General features: G+C 47.4%; 5 protein-coding genes across 5 annotated transcripts; 3 read left to right on the forward strand and 2 right to left on the reverse strand.

The window, feature by feature from the left end:
* Window positions 1-539: 539 nt before the first annotated feature.
* Window positions 540-3,058, forward strand: ARB_06870 (uncharacterized protein; the record flags this gene model as incomplete). Its single annotated transcript, XM_003015064.1, has 2 exons — window positions 540-723; window positions 750-3,058. The coding sequence occupies 2 exons, from the start codon at window positions 540-542 to the stop codon at window positions 3,056-3,058; spliced, it is 2,493 nt and encodes an 830-aa protein (XP_003015110.1).
* Window positions 3,059-3,697: 639 nt separating this feature from the next.
* ARB_06871 (uncharacterized protein) lies at window positions 3,698-6,480 on the reverse strand (the record flags this gene model as incomplete). Its single annotated transcript, XM_003015065.1, has 2 exons — window positions 3,698-6,192; window positions 6,294-6,480. The coding sequence occupies 2 exons, from the start codon at window positions 6,478-6,480 to the stop codon at window positions 3,698-3,700; spliced, it is 2,682 nt and encodes an 893-aa protein (XP_003015111.1).
* An 839-nt stretch (window positions 6,481-7,319) lies between these two features.
* ARB_06872 (uncharacterized protein) lies at window positions 7,320-8,783 on the forward strand (the record flags this gene model as incomplete). Its single annotated transcript, XM_003015066.1, has 1 exon — window positions 7,320-8,783. One exon carries the CDS (start codon window positions 7,320-7,322, stop codon window positions 8,781-8,783), a length of 1,464 nt encoding a protein of 487 aa, XP_003015112.1.
* A 590-nt stretch (window positions 8,784-9,373) lies between these two features.
* ARB_06873 (uncharacterized protein) lies at window positions 9,374-10,735 on the forward strand (the record flags this gene model as incomplete). The annotated part of the gene is made up of 3 exons (XM_003015067.1): window positions 9,374-9,467; window positions 9,534-9,977; window positions 10,071-10,735. The coding sequence occupies 3 exons, from the start codon at window positions 9,374-9,376 to the stop codon at window positions 10,733-10,735; spliced, it is 1,203 nt and encodes a 400-aa protein (XP_003015113.1).
* A 412-nt stretch (window positions 10,736-11,147) lies between these two features.
* ARB_06874 (protein kinase, putative) lies at window positions 11,148-14,310 on the reverse strand (the record flags this gene model as incomplete). The annotated part of the gene is made up of 4 exons (XM_003015068.1): window positions 11,148-11,355; window positions 11,417-12,891; window positions 13,034-13,161; window positions 13,308-14,310. 4 exons carry the CDS (start codon window positions 14,308-14,310, stop codon window positions 11,148-11,150), a joined length of 2,814 nt encoding a protein of 937 aa, XP_003015114.1.
* Window positions 14,311-14,851: the final 541 nt, after the last annotated feature.

Genomic DNA, 14,851 nt, shown 5'->3' on the forward strand with positions numbered 1-14,851 from the left:
GCAAGAACCACGGCCAATGCTTACTTACAGTATTCATTTTTGAATCCAAAAGAGAAACAATGGAACCGAATCTGTCAGTCTCTCGGCGTCTTTGATCTCTATCCCGGCTGGCAAAACTCGGCCGGCTCCAAATTTCCTGCTTGAAGTCATTTTAAAGTCGGCTGTGGCTAGATTTGGCTTAGTCATTGTCATGTGACACTATCTTGATAAGGCTCTTTTTGGATGCTGTAACTAATAAGAAGCCGAGATCGTCATCGACAACGACTTGTCTCTGACTTCTTCTCCCCTTTCTCATTGCTTCTTATCGCTTGCAAGTCGGCACCACTGGCCTGGTGCTGTGACAAGTCCAGGGTAAGATACCATAAAAGATCGAGATAATGTTCTAGGAGCACCGGATCAGAGACAGGATTTCTGGGGGATTCTTGATCTCTCAGGCCGCAGCAGTCAAGCAGAAACATGCCTCCGAAGAGGAAGGCGGTCGAAGGTATATAATCTCAGTGAATAGGGCACCCAACCCGCATGAAATATATAAACTGACAATGGGCTTATTTGGGTACGTAGGCGCAAAAGGGCGAGCCTCAAAGCGTGCAACTCCGAATCCTACTTCAACACCTCAGAGTGTAAGTAGCGATGAGTATGTCGAGCCTGAGGGCAGTGATGGTGAAGAGGATAACTTGAAAGGCATGCTCCGTTTGGATACTACTTTGCATTTTACCGGAAAAAGTACTAACGGTAGTATCTTGAACCAGACGTTGTGGAGAAATTTACGCTGCAATCCTACAGCCAAAAATCACAGGCCGTAAAACAGGATCCGCATTTTGGATACAAAGATTTCTCTTCCCTTGCATTGAAACCCGATCATGCAAACCGCCCACTTTGGATAGAGCCCCTAAAGGGGACCATTACACTGGAGAGCTTTTCTCCGTTAGCATCACAAGCGCAAGATTTTCTGACAACTATCGCTGAACCCTTGTCACGGCCCACGCATCTCCATGAATATCGGCTCACAGGCAACAGTCTTTATGCTGCTGTGTCCGTCGGACTTCTTCCTACAGATATCATCAATTTTCTTGATAGGTTATCGAAAACTCCTCTGCCTGAAACTCTAAAATCGTTCATTATCAATTTCACGAAATCATATGGAAAAATAAAGCTGGTGCTGAAACATAACCGGTTCTTTGTGGAAAGCTCAGATACAGCTACTTTGCAGATGCTTCTGAAAGATGAAGTTATTGGGCCGCAGAGAATAGAGTCATCCGAAATTACACAACAGGCAGCCCCGAAAATGGGTGGATTGGTAATTCCAGGAACAAAGGATGCGGCTATGATGAAGCAAGCGCCAGACCAACGCGCGACTCAGGTGTCAGAGAGGCCTGCCCAATCAAACGAGGATGACATTCTAGTGAACTTACGAGAGGAAGATGACGACGAAGAACAAGCGCAGGTTCACAGCTTTGAAATTCCAAATACAGCAGTGGAATCAGTGAAGGCTAGATGCCAATCCATGGGCTGTCCAGCACTTGAGGAATACGATTTCCGCAATGATGAGATCAACCCAACTTTGGACATTGACCTCAAACCCATTGCTCAGATTCGAAGCTACCAAGAAAAGAGTTTGAGTAAGATGTTTGGTAACGGACGAGCAAAGAGTGGGATTATCGTCCTTCCCTGTGGTGCTGGTAAAACGCTGGTCGGTATTACCGCAGCATGCACTATCAAAAAGGGTACTATCGTCCTCTGCACTAGTTCCATGTCCGTTGTCCAGTGGCGGAATGAATTTATTCGATGGTCAAATATTGACCCGAGTGATATTGCCATCTTCACATCGGACAACAAGGAGAAGTTCCGACGGAGTACAGGAGTTATTGTATCTACATACTCTATGGTTTCACAAACCCGAGCTAGATCTCATGACGCCGAAAAGATGATGGAGTGGCTGCAGTCTCGGGAGTGGGGGTTGATGCTGTTGGACGAAGTCCATGTCGTGCCCGCCTTCATGTTCCGAACAGTCACATCCGCTATAGCTACACAAACCAAGCTCGGATTGACAGCCACGCTTCTCCGAGAGGACGATAAAATCAAAGATTTAAATTTTCTTATTGGGCCCAAGCTCTACGAAGCGAACTGGATGGAGCTTGCAGAGCAAGGTCATATTGCCAAAGTTCAATGCGCAGAAGTGTGGTGTCCCATGACTACCGAGTTTTATACCGAGTATATGCGTGAAAAGTCCAGGAAAGCCGCTCTTTTATATATCATGAACCCCAGAAAATTCCAGGCCTGTCAATTCTTAATTGATTACCACGAAAAACGAGGCGATAAGATCATTGTCTTTTCAGACAATGTCTTTGCACTCGAACGTTATGCTTTGAAGCTGAAGAAAGCTTACATTTATGGTGGAACACCGCAAAACGAACGTCTGCGGATTCTTGAAAACTTTCAACATAACGAACAAGTGAACACAATATTTCTCTCTAAGATTGGTGACACATCTCTCGACCTACCAGAGGCGACCTGTTTGATTCAAATATCATCTCACTACGGGTCTCGTCGGCAGGAAGCTCAGCGGCTGGGGCGTATCCTTCGAGCTAAGCGTCGTAATGATGAAGGTTTCAACGCTTTCTTTTACTCCCTTGTGTCAAAGGATACCGATGAGATGTTTTACTCTTCCAAACGTCAAGCTTTCCTGGTCGATCAAGGCTACGCGTTCAAGGTGATCACCCATCTGCAGGGTATTGAAAATCTCGAGGGTCTTGCGTATGCTACAGCCGAAGAGCGCCTGGCACTCTTAGCTGACGTAACACTTCAGAATGAAACTTCTGCTGCGGTTGAGGAAAATGCTGATGATCTGTTCAATGATCGGTCGGCTGGAGGGAAATCTCGTGGTAATAAGAAGGCTGTGCGTAGGAACGCTGCAACCCTCAGCGGACTTGCTGGAGGAGAAGATATGGCTTATATCGAACATAACAAGAGTCGAAATAAGCAGTTGAAAGAACGGAGCTCTTTCTTCAAGAAAATTGATCGAGATCGGGCGAAGCGGAAGAAGATGCTAGAGCAATAGAACGATGATGTACAATCTGAGGTACAAAAAGGAATAATTCCCATTTCTTCCTTGGATTACAACTTGATATTTGACTGTAACCGAAAATTCCTTTCCATGTACAACTTCTTATAAATATAACCAGTAAAAATTTAATAATACAAACTGCCTAAGTACGATCAAACCATATCAAACATTTATTCTCAAGTAAAATAAATAATAAACAAATAAACAAAGTAAATCGCACATTAATAAAGGAGAGTAGGGTCAAAAATAAAAAGATGTACAACAAAAATCTCCAAAATGCAAACACAGGCAACCAGTTACAATATTAGTATGTAGCAGAAAAGAAGGAATCAAGCAAAGGCATATTAAACGGGTATCTAATTATTAGGTCACACTAAAATGTTAAATGCCAACTGGTCACGATAATCCCCGTAATATATCGGGAGTCGGCTACTAATTCAAGAACTATGGCAACATTAAGAATCAAACATCAATCCTCCTTTAGTTAACAAAGCAGGAGGGGGCTCATAAGAAGCTCAGGAAGACCTGAATTAGACTGAAATTGGCCATTCCGGAAGGGTATCAATTCAAAAATAAAGAAAGGTATCAATTCATAGGTAAAGAATGAAGCGCCTAGAATGCGATGCGATGCAGTTACTCCTCGGAAATTGAAGATACGAATTTTGACACTTGTTTTTTCGTAATAATTTTTCCAAGTTTGGATCTTGAGTCGCTCCGCCGTAGTTCGCGGGGCTGGGAAGATGGAAGTGTTTTATCATTATTGACTGAGGATGTACCTGTAGATGGTCGATAAACTGCACTGGTGAGCAGCTGTTTATCTGAAAGCGTGGACTGTGAGGGAAATGCTCTCAACATGCTGCCTTGTCCATTGGCGTTTTGCCTGCTGGACGGCCCTGAAGCTAGGTCCTGTCGCACGAGTAATTTTTCGGTATCTGATCCAGATGTGGTCGATGATGGAGACGACGCCCCAGAGCCAATGGTCTTCTCGCTTTCTTTCGACTCGGTGGAAATTCGGTTAACACTCGCTGTGGCTTCAAGAGCGACAAGCTCACAGCGAGTGCAGGCCGACGCAGCGAGTTCAAGCATGCGAACCTGCTTCTCGAGCCTTGATCGAGCGAGCTTCACATCTTGAGACTCAGCTGCAATATCTTCGATCTCATCATCAGACATCTGAACGAATTTGGACGGAGTGATCATATCCTCCAAACCATCTATAAGGCAACCTTCGACAGCCAGGCTTACAATATTGTTGATGAAGTTGTTGAGAGATACTGAATAATACGCCAGCATACAGTCCAATATCTCGGAGTACAGTGAGCAAGTACTGAGAGCTTTGATACCACTATTGGCTGCCCTCCGTATTTGAGAGATTTTTATATTTAGGTCCGGATCGACGATTGTCGGGATAACCCTTTTGAATGGAGCCACGAGTTCGTCAATTTTTTCTTGCAGTTTCTGCAATTTCTTTTCCATTTCGATATTGAATATTTTGTGGATCAAGGCTTCGCCAAAGCTGGCATCCGCAATATGATGAAGGACGTCACTAAGATATTGCTTAATTTTGGCCCACATCTGGAAAACATGAGCCTTAGCAATTTCCTTCCACCGTAGGGAGTATCGAATGAATAATTCACCAACAACCTGGGCATTCATTAGGCCTGATATTTCACGACCTTTGCTCTGCTTCACGAACTCTTCAAGGCCACTCATAAATTCTCTCTTTGTCACAGGTTGAGGTCCATCCTTCGTTCGTGGAGGCAATTCTTTTTGTTCAGTATCATCATAAATGTCGTAACTGTGGCCACGCCTTCTCATATCTTGGGAGAACTCTTCTGTCCAGTTGCTGATCGTAGCACGCAGTCGCCGTATCGAATGAGTCGGACGATATCTGAAATATGGGTCATGATATTCCCCATGAATGGCGTCTTTCGTAAGGGACTGGAACCTTTCTCCTATCCTAGCCAGATACACGCGGCGTTCCACCGTAGTGGTAGTTGAAGAACCAAGTTTCTCGTATAGAGAACGATGGGTATCAAGATCGATATTGATGTCTGATTTGAGAACAGAAAGGTGACGCTTGACCTCTGACAACAAGGTTTTACGGATCCTACTCCGAAGAGCACCCACGCCAAGAAAGTGAAGAGGCAGAGTCCTCCACGGTGTCGCAGTAGCAAAGAAAAGTTCCTCAATATCGTCACGGCTAACTCTTTGGGGGCGTTCAGTTCCTTCGCTATCCGTATTCCGTAATAAATGCCATCCTAGCTGTAATGATTGATGTTGTTGCTTGACCCGGTCATACACCTTGGCGATGGTAGAGGCGTCAGGGTCCAGACGGTCGAGTTTGGTAACAATCCCCATTGTTCGGGCCGCAAAACTCTTTGTCATAGGGAGTACCATTTGCTCTGAGAGTTGGCGTTCTGCAGAGATAACAGCAAGGATGATGCTTCGTGGGTTCTGTAGGTATGTTAGGGTGAGGCTCTTGGCGACTGCGATATCTGCAGTAGTTTGATTATCACGGGGTAGGTACATCAAACCCGGCAGGTCAACTACCGTGAGATTGGGTAGTGTCGGGCCGGATATCTCTAGATGTAGGACGTCCTCAGAGTAGCTTCCCTCGCGGGTAAGGCCCATGATTAGGCGAGCCTCCGAGAACAGCCTGGGTATATCCGATAGCCAGTCGTGCGAGCGAGAAAAAACTCCAAGTTTTTGTTTATGATCTGGTGAAGCATTTGGCCCCGGACGGATCTTAACTTGCGTGCCGACACTTGTTGATCTTCGAAGAGCCACTTCGACGACAAATCGGGTTGAGACGCCATTGTTGACAGGCAAAGGGACGCCGGTAATGGCTTCGAATACCGCGGACTTGCCGCAGTTTTGGTCGCCGCAAATAACGAGTGTGTGGGAGAAGACTTGGTGATGCAGTCCTATTCGACGTAATTCATCAAGGCGTTCGAGAAGGAGAGACTGGTCGTCTGACTGCAAAAGATTAATCGGTAAAGTATCGTACTTCATGGCGTTTTGGCCCATTGTTGGCAGCGTAGACGGGACAACAAGACCGCCAGATTGAAAGAGCTTCTGTGTTCTTTCGAAGAAGACAAGAACGAAGCTGCGGACGAAGGGAGAGCCATCTAAATATCAGTAGGCCCAACCTAACACTGGATATCCTGTTTTGCCTCGAGCTACCGGTTATGCGGAAAGCTCACCCCTCAAAGTAAAAGTCTAGGCTTGCCTCGCTTCGATGGTATATATGAAACCAAGTGTGTATGCAGGGTGGCAATTCGGGAATAGTACTGAGATATTTCTGCTATCAAAGCGAAGACTATGAACCAATTGATCTCGTTCTTGCAGCTAAGCAATTCTTGCAGGCACCTAGTCGTTGATTTTTTTCCAGAATAGACATGGTGGAAACGGAGCATCTAACGCAGTCTGGTTTTTTCGACATCGAAGCAACTGGGGACACCCCTTCGCCGTTTGGAGCGCCTTAACCGAAACAGTGCAATGGCCCGAGATATGCCGACTCCGCACCATCTTATGTACAAGATAGGCCTAGGCGTTACCAGTGCATGGGACGCTAACGCAGGGCAGACCCATCCTGCCTAGCTGCGAGCCTATGGGTTTGTGCAATGATCTGAGGCTTTCAGGGGTTGATCCTCGCACGGCATCGCTGCCTCAACGTTGAACTCCGCACCCAGGGGATCGGCGAGTGAATTATGCTGATGAGAAAAGACAACGCCCGGCATGCCGGAGAGTCCGAAAACAGGTCTTGCCGGCCAATTTAAAATCAAGTTCGACCTTGGAGGAAACTCTGCCTGTATTGCTCTTGTTCTTCTACTACTTCTTCTTCCTCTTTCCGCCCTTCTTCTTCTCCCTCCTCCCTCTCTTCTTGTCGCGCGTCTTCTGTCTTGCGACGTTGATCGTTCGCCCGTCGTTGGATTTTGCCTGTTTCGGACGTGCGCTAACTGCTGACTAACCAAGCGGCGCTTAATGCGGCTGCGGCTTAAGTCACCTGACATGACCTCTCTTCCGTTTTCTAGATTACTTAATTAAGCTCGGCATGTATGCACATGACGTCACGTGGAATATCAACGTCACCCGCCAGACGTTGGGAGCTCAACGACTTGTTCTGATAGTCTATCAGACAACTTCTTGAGCAGCAGCACGAGAGCGGTAACCAACAAGCAGCTTGCAGCAAGATCGGCACCCTAGACCGAATCTCAGCCTGGACAAGGAGTCTCTGCAAAGTTTGCCGCTAACGATGCCATCGGATTCGGGACGTGATCGCAGCCAGACCTGCCCTCACAGCGGCGGCCGCAGTGGCGCCGGAGACGAGGAAGAGAACCCGTTTATAGCTTTTCGCCGTTACGCTGATAAACAGCTCTCAACCCTTCTTCGATCAGTTGTTGGGCTTCCCTCCGCTGTTCTTCCCCCCGCAAAGGACTGGCTTGGCCTAAATGATGAAGCGTTGAGCCAGACACTAAGAGCTCGCCGAGACAGCACATCAAATAACGATTATTGTCAACACCACAAATGCCGCGATTGCAATCCAAGTGATGGCTACCCCTCGTCCCGTGGAGAATATGATGAGCAGTTCTTTGGGGCCAATCCCTCGATAACGGAACAGCATCGAAGATACGCGAGTCAATCCATCCCAGCGTCAGCATTCGACGCATTGTTCGACAGTGCCTGGCCCACTGACCCTTCTCTTCTATTCCGGGATCTGGCTCACTTTCACAGGCCATTTATTTTTGACTTCATGTCCCCCTCAACTTCTGCAGGATGGCCAATCTCGTACCTCATGTTCTCCCCTTACTCACCCCTCCAGTTAGAAAGACAACGGCAATTATGCCCACGATATCAGGAGCATGCTTCTTCCTCTTGGTTTGGCTCCTTGGCTCCATCCCATGAGCACAGAGATCTCAGAGAACCTCAGTGGCGCGAAGCATTCGAAGATTTACTCCGGATTGAAAATGGGAAAGCTATGCTTGATAGGCATCCCCAGGCGGAACGTACGAACGAATCTGGAAAGTCTTGGCTCGCAGGCTTAATCCAGCGTGGCAGCCTGGGTGACGGCTGGTCTCACGTCAGTCAACCTGACGGTGAAGGGGAATACTTCAAATTCCAATGTATAACCTCCAATGATGCCTCTCCAAACCATGAGGGGATGTCACAGGAAAAAGTGCCAAGTGAGGAAGGCAAGCAGTTCTCGGAACTTGACCTATACGATAACTTCCTCCATAAAGTTAGCCATGGTGCTGCTGTCTCACACACAAGTCCATTGTTAAGAGCAATACTTGAAGAGCGAAAACAACAACGCCAGGAGCTCGAAGAGCTGCAGTTACAATGGCGAGAGATGTTCCGTGAGAAAGAGATGGAGCGTGCAGAAGATCACCAAGCCATCGCCGATTCTGCTCGATTTAGGGGCACAGCATCACAATCCCAGATATCATCCCAGACTAATGAAGATCTATCTCCACCGATAGTTTCTAGTGTCACCACTACACAGCGTCGGATGCAGCCTGATGGCTCCATAAAGACTAAAACCATTGTCAACAAACGTTTTGCCGATGGGCGAGAAGAAAACACTGAAACCGAAGAAATTACAAATAATAACCGCCTAGCTGTTGACGACGGTAATCAGGCAGTGGCTACTCAGGATGAGAATAAAAGAGGCACCCCAAATGGATGTGATAAGAAGGGCGGCTGGTTCTGGCAGGAGTAACATGATATCAGCTAGTCTGTATCTGACCCAATGATGTTCTCTCCCCTCAACTCCTAGCTACCTCAGCCGACTTCTCTCCTGGACAAAAAGGTGATATATTTCCCATGCCCTCTCGTGACTCGAGTGTCTTTAAAATTCAGTCACTACACTCCTTTTTTTTCACTTTCGGCTGCTGAGGTCTTATTGACTTCGATTGTTTATGTTGATGTTTCTTTTAGCGATTGTCAAATCTAACTGTCAGCTGGACCTGTACATTTATTTTGGGCGTTCTGAGCATTTTACATGAACATTAACCAGTCATTCCAGTCAATCCAACTCTTTTTTGGCTCCAGCTTTTTCCTCAGTAAGTTGAAAACACATGATTACTAATACTCAGTGACCAAGTTTGTTTGGATGGATCGAGGTTCCTCGTACCTGGGCTCACGAGAACAGCATTATTATTAGATACGAGACCTTGGTTTCGACTAATTAACTCTAACCATTGGATACTCACATATATCAAGCCGCTTTCGTTTCCCATTTTTCTTCATTCCCCCCCACTGAGCCCGACCTTTCAATCTGTTCGTCTAAGTTGACCATTTCCTTTCACCATGTCTAAAGACGTCATGCCGAATCCGGCGCATGTTGGCGTTGATACTTTGCTATCTAGGAAATTTGGCAAGGAGACGGTCAATTATTTTTCTAGTTAGGAGACCAACTATATTCTGTCGATATACGTTCAATTCCACTAACACGGATTCTATCACACAGGTTCCCCTTTAAATCGGGTATCATTCCTTCGGTCCGACAATCTGTTCTTATCAAATGCCCTCAAGCACCCCTCCGCCAGGTTTCTGCTATTCAATGAGCTTGCGCCGCTATCTCGAAACTCTACAGAGCTACATTACGCATCATATCAAGAAGTTGAGTCGATTATACCTCTGGATTTATTCGACAAGTCCGAAAAGGAGATCATTGAAAGCTATGACTCGGGCAAGACGGTTCCTCTGGTCGTATTTCTGGGATTGCATGAATCCCAAACAGAAAGTGGAGGATTCGTATATAGAACCTACAAGGGAGCTCCGTATTTTGCCCTTGATGTCACCCCTCGTGGGTTACTAGAGGAATCGGCCAAGAAGATAATCGAGTCTATGGAGTCGAAGGGTCTTACGTTTATCAAAGCTAGGGCAATTACTTCGTTGCCCTCGGATGATGGTAAGACAACCAGCCCCTTTCCCAACAATATATAATGAGGGTATTAATTGGCTTTGTAAGCTGCCATATATGCCCAAGCTAGACACACAATAGACTGGAATGCCCGCAACGCCTTCTGTGGAGCATGTGGGCAACCGACTATTTCAACAAATGCAGGCTCAAAGCGAGCCTGCCCTCCAACTGACCTTGGGTTATCTGCAGAGAAATCTCGTCCTCCCTGTCATACTCGCAACACAATTTCAAACCTCTCCTTTCCACGGACAGACCCAACAGTCATTGCAGCAATAGTTTCTCATGATGGGAAAAAAGTGCTACTTGGGCGCCAAAAGAGATACCCACCATGCTGGTACTCAACTTTAGCTGGTTTCATTGAACCAGGAGAATCCGTTGAAGATGCTGTCCGCCGCGAAGTCTGGGAGGAGTCCGGAGTTATAGTCTCTCGTGTTATCATTCACAGTACCCAGCCATGGCCGTATCCGGCTAACCTTATGATTGGGGCCATCGGCCAGACTGCAAAGCCCGAAGATGAAACCATATGTCTCAGCCATGACCCTGAGCTAGAGAAGGCAAAATGGTTTGATATTTCTGAAGTTCAGGAGGCTCTTAAATCCGGGGTATCCTCCCTAGGAGCGCCACCACCACCTGGGTATACGGAAGGTGGCCTGCGGTTAGCACCTAGCACCGCAATTGCGTATTTCCTCATTGAAGCTACTGCCAACGCTGAGCTTCTGGGAAATCAATATGTGCCTAGGATATAGTATTGATTTTCGGCTGCCAGTGTAATAGAATATACAGGGAGTTGGATAGATTAGATGGTTACTTGATATTGATCTCTTCTATAGATTGGAAACGTTCAAGTATTAAGGTTAATGTCATTTACGCTCTGCAACAAAGCCAGGCAAAAGGGTAAAAACAAAGCTTCAGTTGATTACAAAAGAGATAACGGCGGGTAGTCATATTGCAATCCCTCCAACGCCAGAGCAAGTCACAAGTTTATCATCCACGTATCCGCAGGGGGTACACTAGGACGATCGAATGATACATTTTCTTTCCGTCTCAAACTTTGCGCCGAAACAATAAAAAAAGGTGTAAATACTAACACAGGTGGTTGGAAAGATGGTAACAAAGAGGACATGAGCAAACAATATACCTTATGTAGGTCGATGAGGTTTAGTTCTCTGTCTCTGCACCCTGCGAGGTTGGTGCACTGTCGTCGAGCCTTGTGCGTTTGGATTCCCTATCCTCACTTAGTTCGGTAGAGCCGGCTATTTTCCGCTTTTCTCTTTCTCGTTGTTCTGCACGGCGAGCTTCTTTATCCTTCTCTTTCCGGTGGGCTTTGGATTCGAACTCATGCCAATCGCCTTCTACGTCTGCGAGTCTAGAGAAATAATCGTATTAGTACAATTGATACAGTCTATGGTCCTAGAAACCTGACTTACTCCATAGCTTGCTGTGGCCTGGGTTCCTCGGACACAAAGTAAGGATGGGCAAGAATTTCCTCTGCAGACGGTCGTTTACTAGCATCATACTGAAATATGCTAGCAACAAGGTCAAGGGCTGCGGGAGATAAAGAATCCCGATATAAATCCTCAAACGCCCTCTTCTTTCTCTCAGCGGGCCGCATGAGTTCAAACCAGGGCATGTCGATAATATCTGGCCAGTCGGCTCTTGTAGGGGTTCCAAGGGAGTTGTAAAGTTTATCTATTTGATTGAGCTCACTGCCATCTCCAGGGAAAATGGCCTTCTTGGTAAACATCTCCATGTAAACGCACGCAGCACTCCAAATGTCGACCGCGGGGCCGTATCGAGTCTCTCCGAGGAGGAGCTCTGGAGGCCTATACCATATTGTGATAACTCGGTTGGTATAGTCGAGTTGCCGTGACTTGGAAAAGAACCTAGCAAGTCCAAAATCTGCAAATTTGAGTTGGCCTTGATTGCTGATGAGAATGTTTGCTGCCTTGATATCTCGATGAAGTACTCCACGGTGGTGTAGGTAGTTCAATCCTTCAAACATTTGTTTCGCAAGATGTTTCTTGTGTGCTGCTGAAAGTACGAAGGTAGGGTGGTTGATGAGACCAGTAAGGTCGTGGGAAAGATATTCGAACACCATAAAGCACTCGTTTTTTTCCACCATTACCTCCTGCAGGCTTACCACATTCTGATGATGCAGATGTTGGAGAAGCCTTATTTCTCGAACGGCAGTGATAGGAAATCCATCCTTCTCTCCCTCCATGCGTATTCGTTTCAAGGCAACCATGTTCTTTGTAAAAACATGTACGGCCTTGAAAACTTTGCCGTAAGTACCAGCTCCCACCACAGACTCGTTTCCAGGTTTGCGGTAATATACAGAGTCTGCACGGGAAAACTCTTCAGACAGAGTTGGTCTGGGTTTCATACGAGTGAGTATCTTCTTCTTAGGCTTTGAGCGCTCAGTCGTACGGTCTTTTCGTTTTTCAGGCCGAGACTCTCGTCGGTCGTCTCGTCGCTCCCGCCGCCTTTCATCCCAAGCGTCAAACCGACGCTCTGCACGACGGGGGTCACGACGGTCATCCCGACGATCAGAGCGGGTTTCGTGTTTCAATTTAGAGGTCACGGACTGGGGCTTTGTTTTTGGGAGCTCCAAAGGCCGAGGAGGTTCACGCATTTTATGCGTTAGGTCAGGAATCGGTTTTGGAGCTTGAGAAGGGGTAGGTTTTGTTTTGAATGCAAAGCTGAATTTCCCAGATTCCTTTGGCTGTGAAGTGGTGCTGGCCGGCTGACGTTTAGGAGGAGGTTCCGGGCGTTCTAGATCACCTGCCGCCCCTTGATCCTCCACCTGAAGTTCTTTCGACGGCCGAAAAGGGTTATCCTCTTCATCGGTATCGAGAGACATCTGCTCTTCAGAGGGTATTTGCATTGGAAGAGGCGGCGGGTGCTGGTGGGAGGTGCCACGGCCACGACTAGTCCATTGTACAGCATCCAAATGCGAACCCCTAGTGCGTGAGCCTAGAGATTTGTCAGAAGGTTGACACTTTGTGAGAAAATTTTTAAGCTGGAAGAAAGTATGAAACCCTTACCACGATATGACGAGCTACTTCCTCTATAGGCCTGAGCGGAATAGCCGGGTGGAAGATGCCCTGAGCTGGGTGGTTGACCTTGATAATATTGGCTCGGTGGTGCACTTTGAGGCGGATAGCTGGATTGTCTATATGGTGGGGAGTAGCCGTGCATTTGCCTGACAAAAGAGTAAGTAAAATTAAATCAGGCAGCGTAAACGTAGAGGTTCAGCTCACCTCGACTGTCCATGGTAGGGCTGTGATTGTTGCTGTGCGGACAACGAGCCGCGCCCACCACCACTATAAGGGGAGGCAGACTGCGGAGATTCGTGCCTGGAGCTGGTGGGAGTTACATACTGTGGTGATGTGGTGTATGTCTGACGAGTATCAACAGACGGATGTGACGGCCGCCGTGAAGACCGGGCTTCTGCCGGCCTTACACCATGTACAGGATATGTGTCACGCATGTGTTCGTCGTTATTGGTTCTCTGTCTGCTGCTGTCTTTACACACGCTTGCGATCGGTAAAGGAGAATAACCGGGCTTTGAATGGTCGCTCGAAACGGGTTCTAGGGGGCGAAAGGATGAGGCAGAAGGGGAACGGTAATGCGAGGCTCTAGAAGTAAGCGGGTACCGCGACGCTGGTCGGGAATGGGGATCTATATTGCGAGGGAATGGGGGAGCAAAAGGTCTTGGGGAAGCGGTAAGGTGACTCTGCTCGTCGGACGGGGGATGCGATCTAGAGCTCGTCCCAGCAAAATCTTCAATAAAATCGTTAGCGTGTCGATTCCCCTTGTCTGAAAGGTGATTTCTCTTTGGAAAATTGCTGTGCTCTCGAAATTTCCCATGCTTCCGGGCATAGTCATCACTACCACCACGGGCTTGTCGTCTGCTAACGGAAGAGTGGCGGCGACGCGAAAAGGGTGGTGAAGCACTCCTCAGTCGCTTGTATTCCTCCAACTGTGAATGTGAATGTGCCTCTTCATCTTGTCGGACCCTTACCTGTTGCTCTGGGCAAGACTTGCGCTGTTCTTGAGCAGCAGAATCGTCGTGTGGGGATGGGGACGCGGTTCTTCTCCCTCCACCTCGTCCCTGATCGGTTCGATGGAGCGAAGAACGTCGACGATAGGAATCAGCACGGCCTCTATCCGATCTATCCTGCTCCTTGCGACGTAGCGGATGTCTGGATTTCTGGTGATAGGCGCCTCTTTTGCTCGTCTTTTGCTCTATCGTTTCGTATTCGTCGTGCCCGTCTCTCCTCTGTTCTCTCATCGATAGATGTCTATCGTATCCGGCCATGTACCCCAAGCCACATCTGCTTTTGTAAATAGACAATTTGATCGACTGAAAATGGCCGTAGCAATGCCAGGTTGCGCCAAAGGTATCGCCCGTCGTATCGGTCGTCGTCTGGCTTGCGTCTTGTTGTGTTGCCAAAATAATGTTAAGAAGGCGGTTTTTTTTTTCCTTTGGTTGATAAAAAGTGGCTCCCGGAACAACGGCGGGCGAGAAACACCACTTCCGCACCCCTGCCTTGCTCTCGTCTTTGTATTTCGTCCAGCGCAAGTCTTCTGAAACGAGGTCGATTCGCCAGGAGTCGATGTATGCTGCATGAAGATTGTTGCATGGGAGATTAGAAAGTCGTTAGCCGGGGTAGACATTGGTATATCTACTCTTTTGTTTTTTCCCCGTTTCGTATGTAGTGAAGCTCGGGATTCAGCTGCAAGTAGAGTATACCAGGACGGCGAGGATTTGATATTACTCAGTCTCCCGCCATTGAACAACCGACAATAATCGCCGTCAGGTTCGTCTGTTCGGGCCGATTCAGGTTGTGTAAATCGTC

The sequence above is a fragment of the Trichophyton benhamiae genome (genome assembly GCF_000151125.1).
Source record: "Trichophyton benhamiae CBS 112371 chromosome Unknown contig00476.0, whole genome shotgun sequence".
Taxonomy (NCBI): domain Eukaryota; kingdom Fungi; phylum Ascomycota; class Eurotiomycetes; order Onygenales; family Arthrodermataceae; genus Trichophyton; species Trichophyton benhamiae.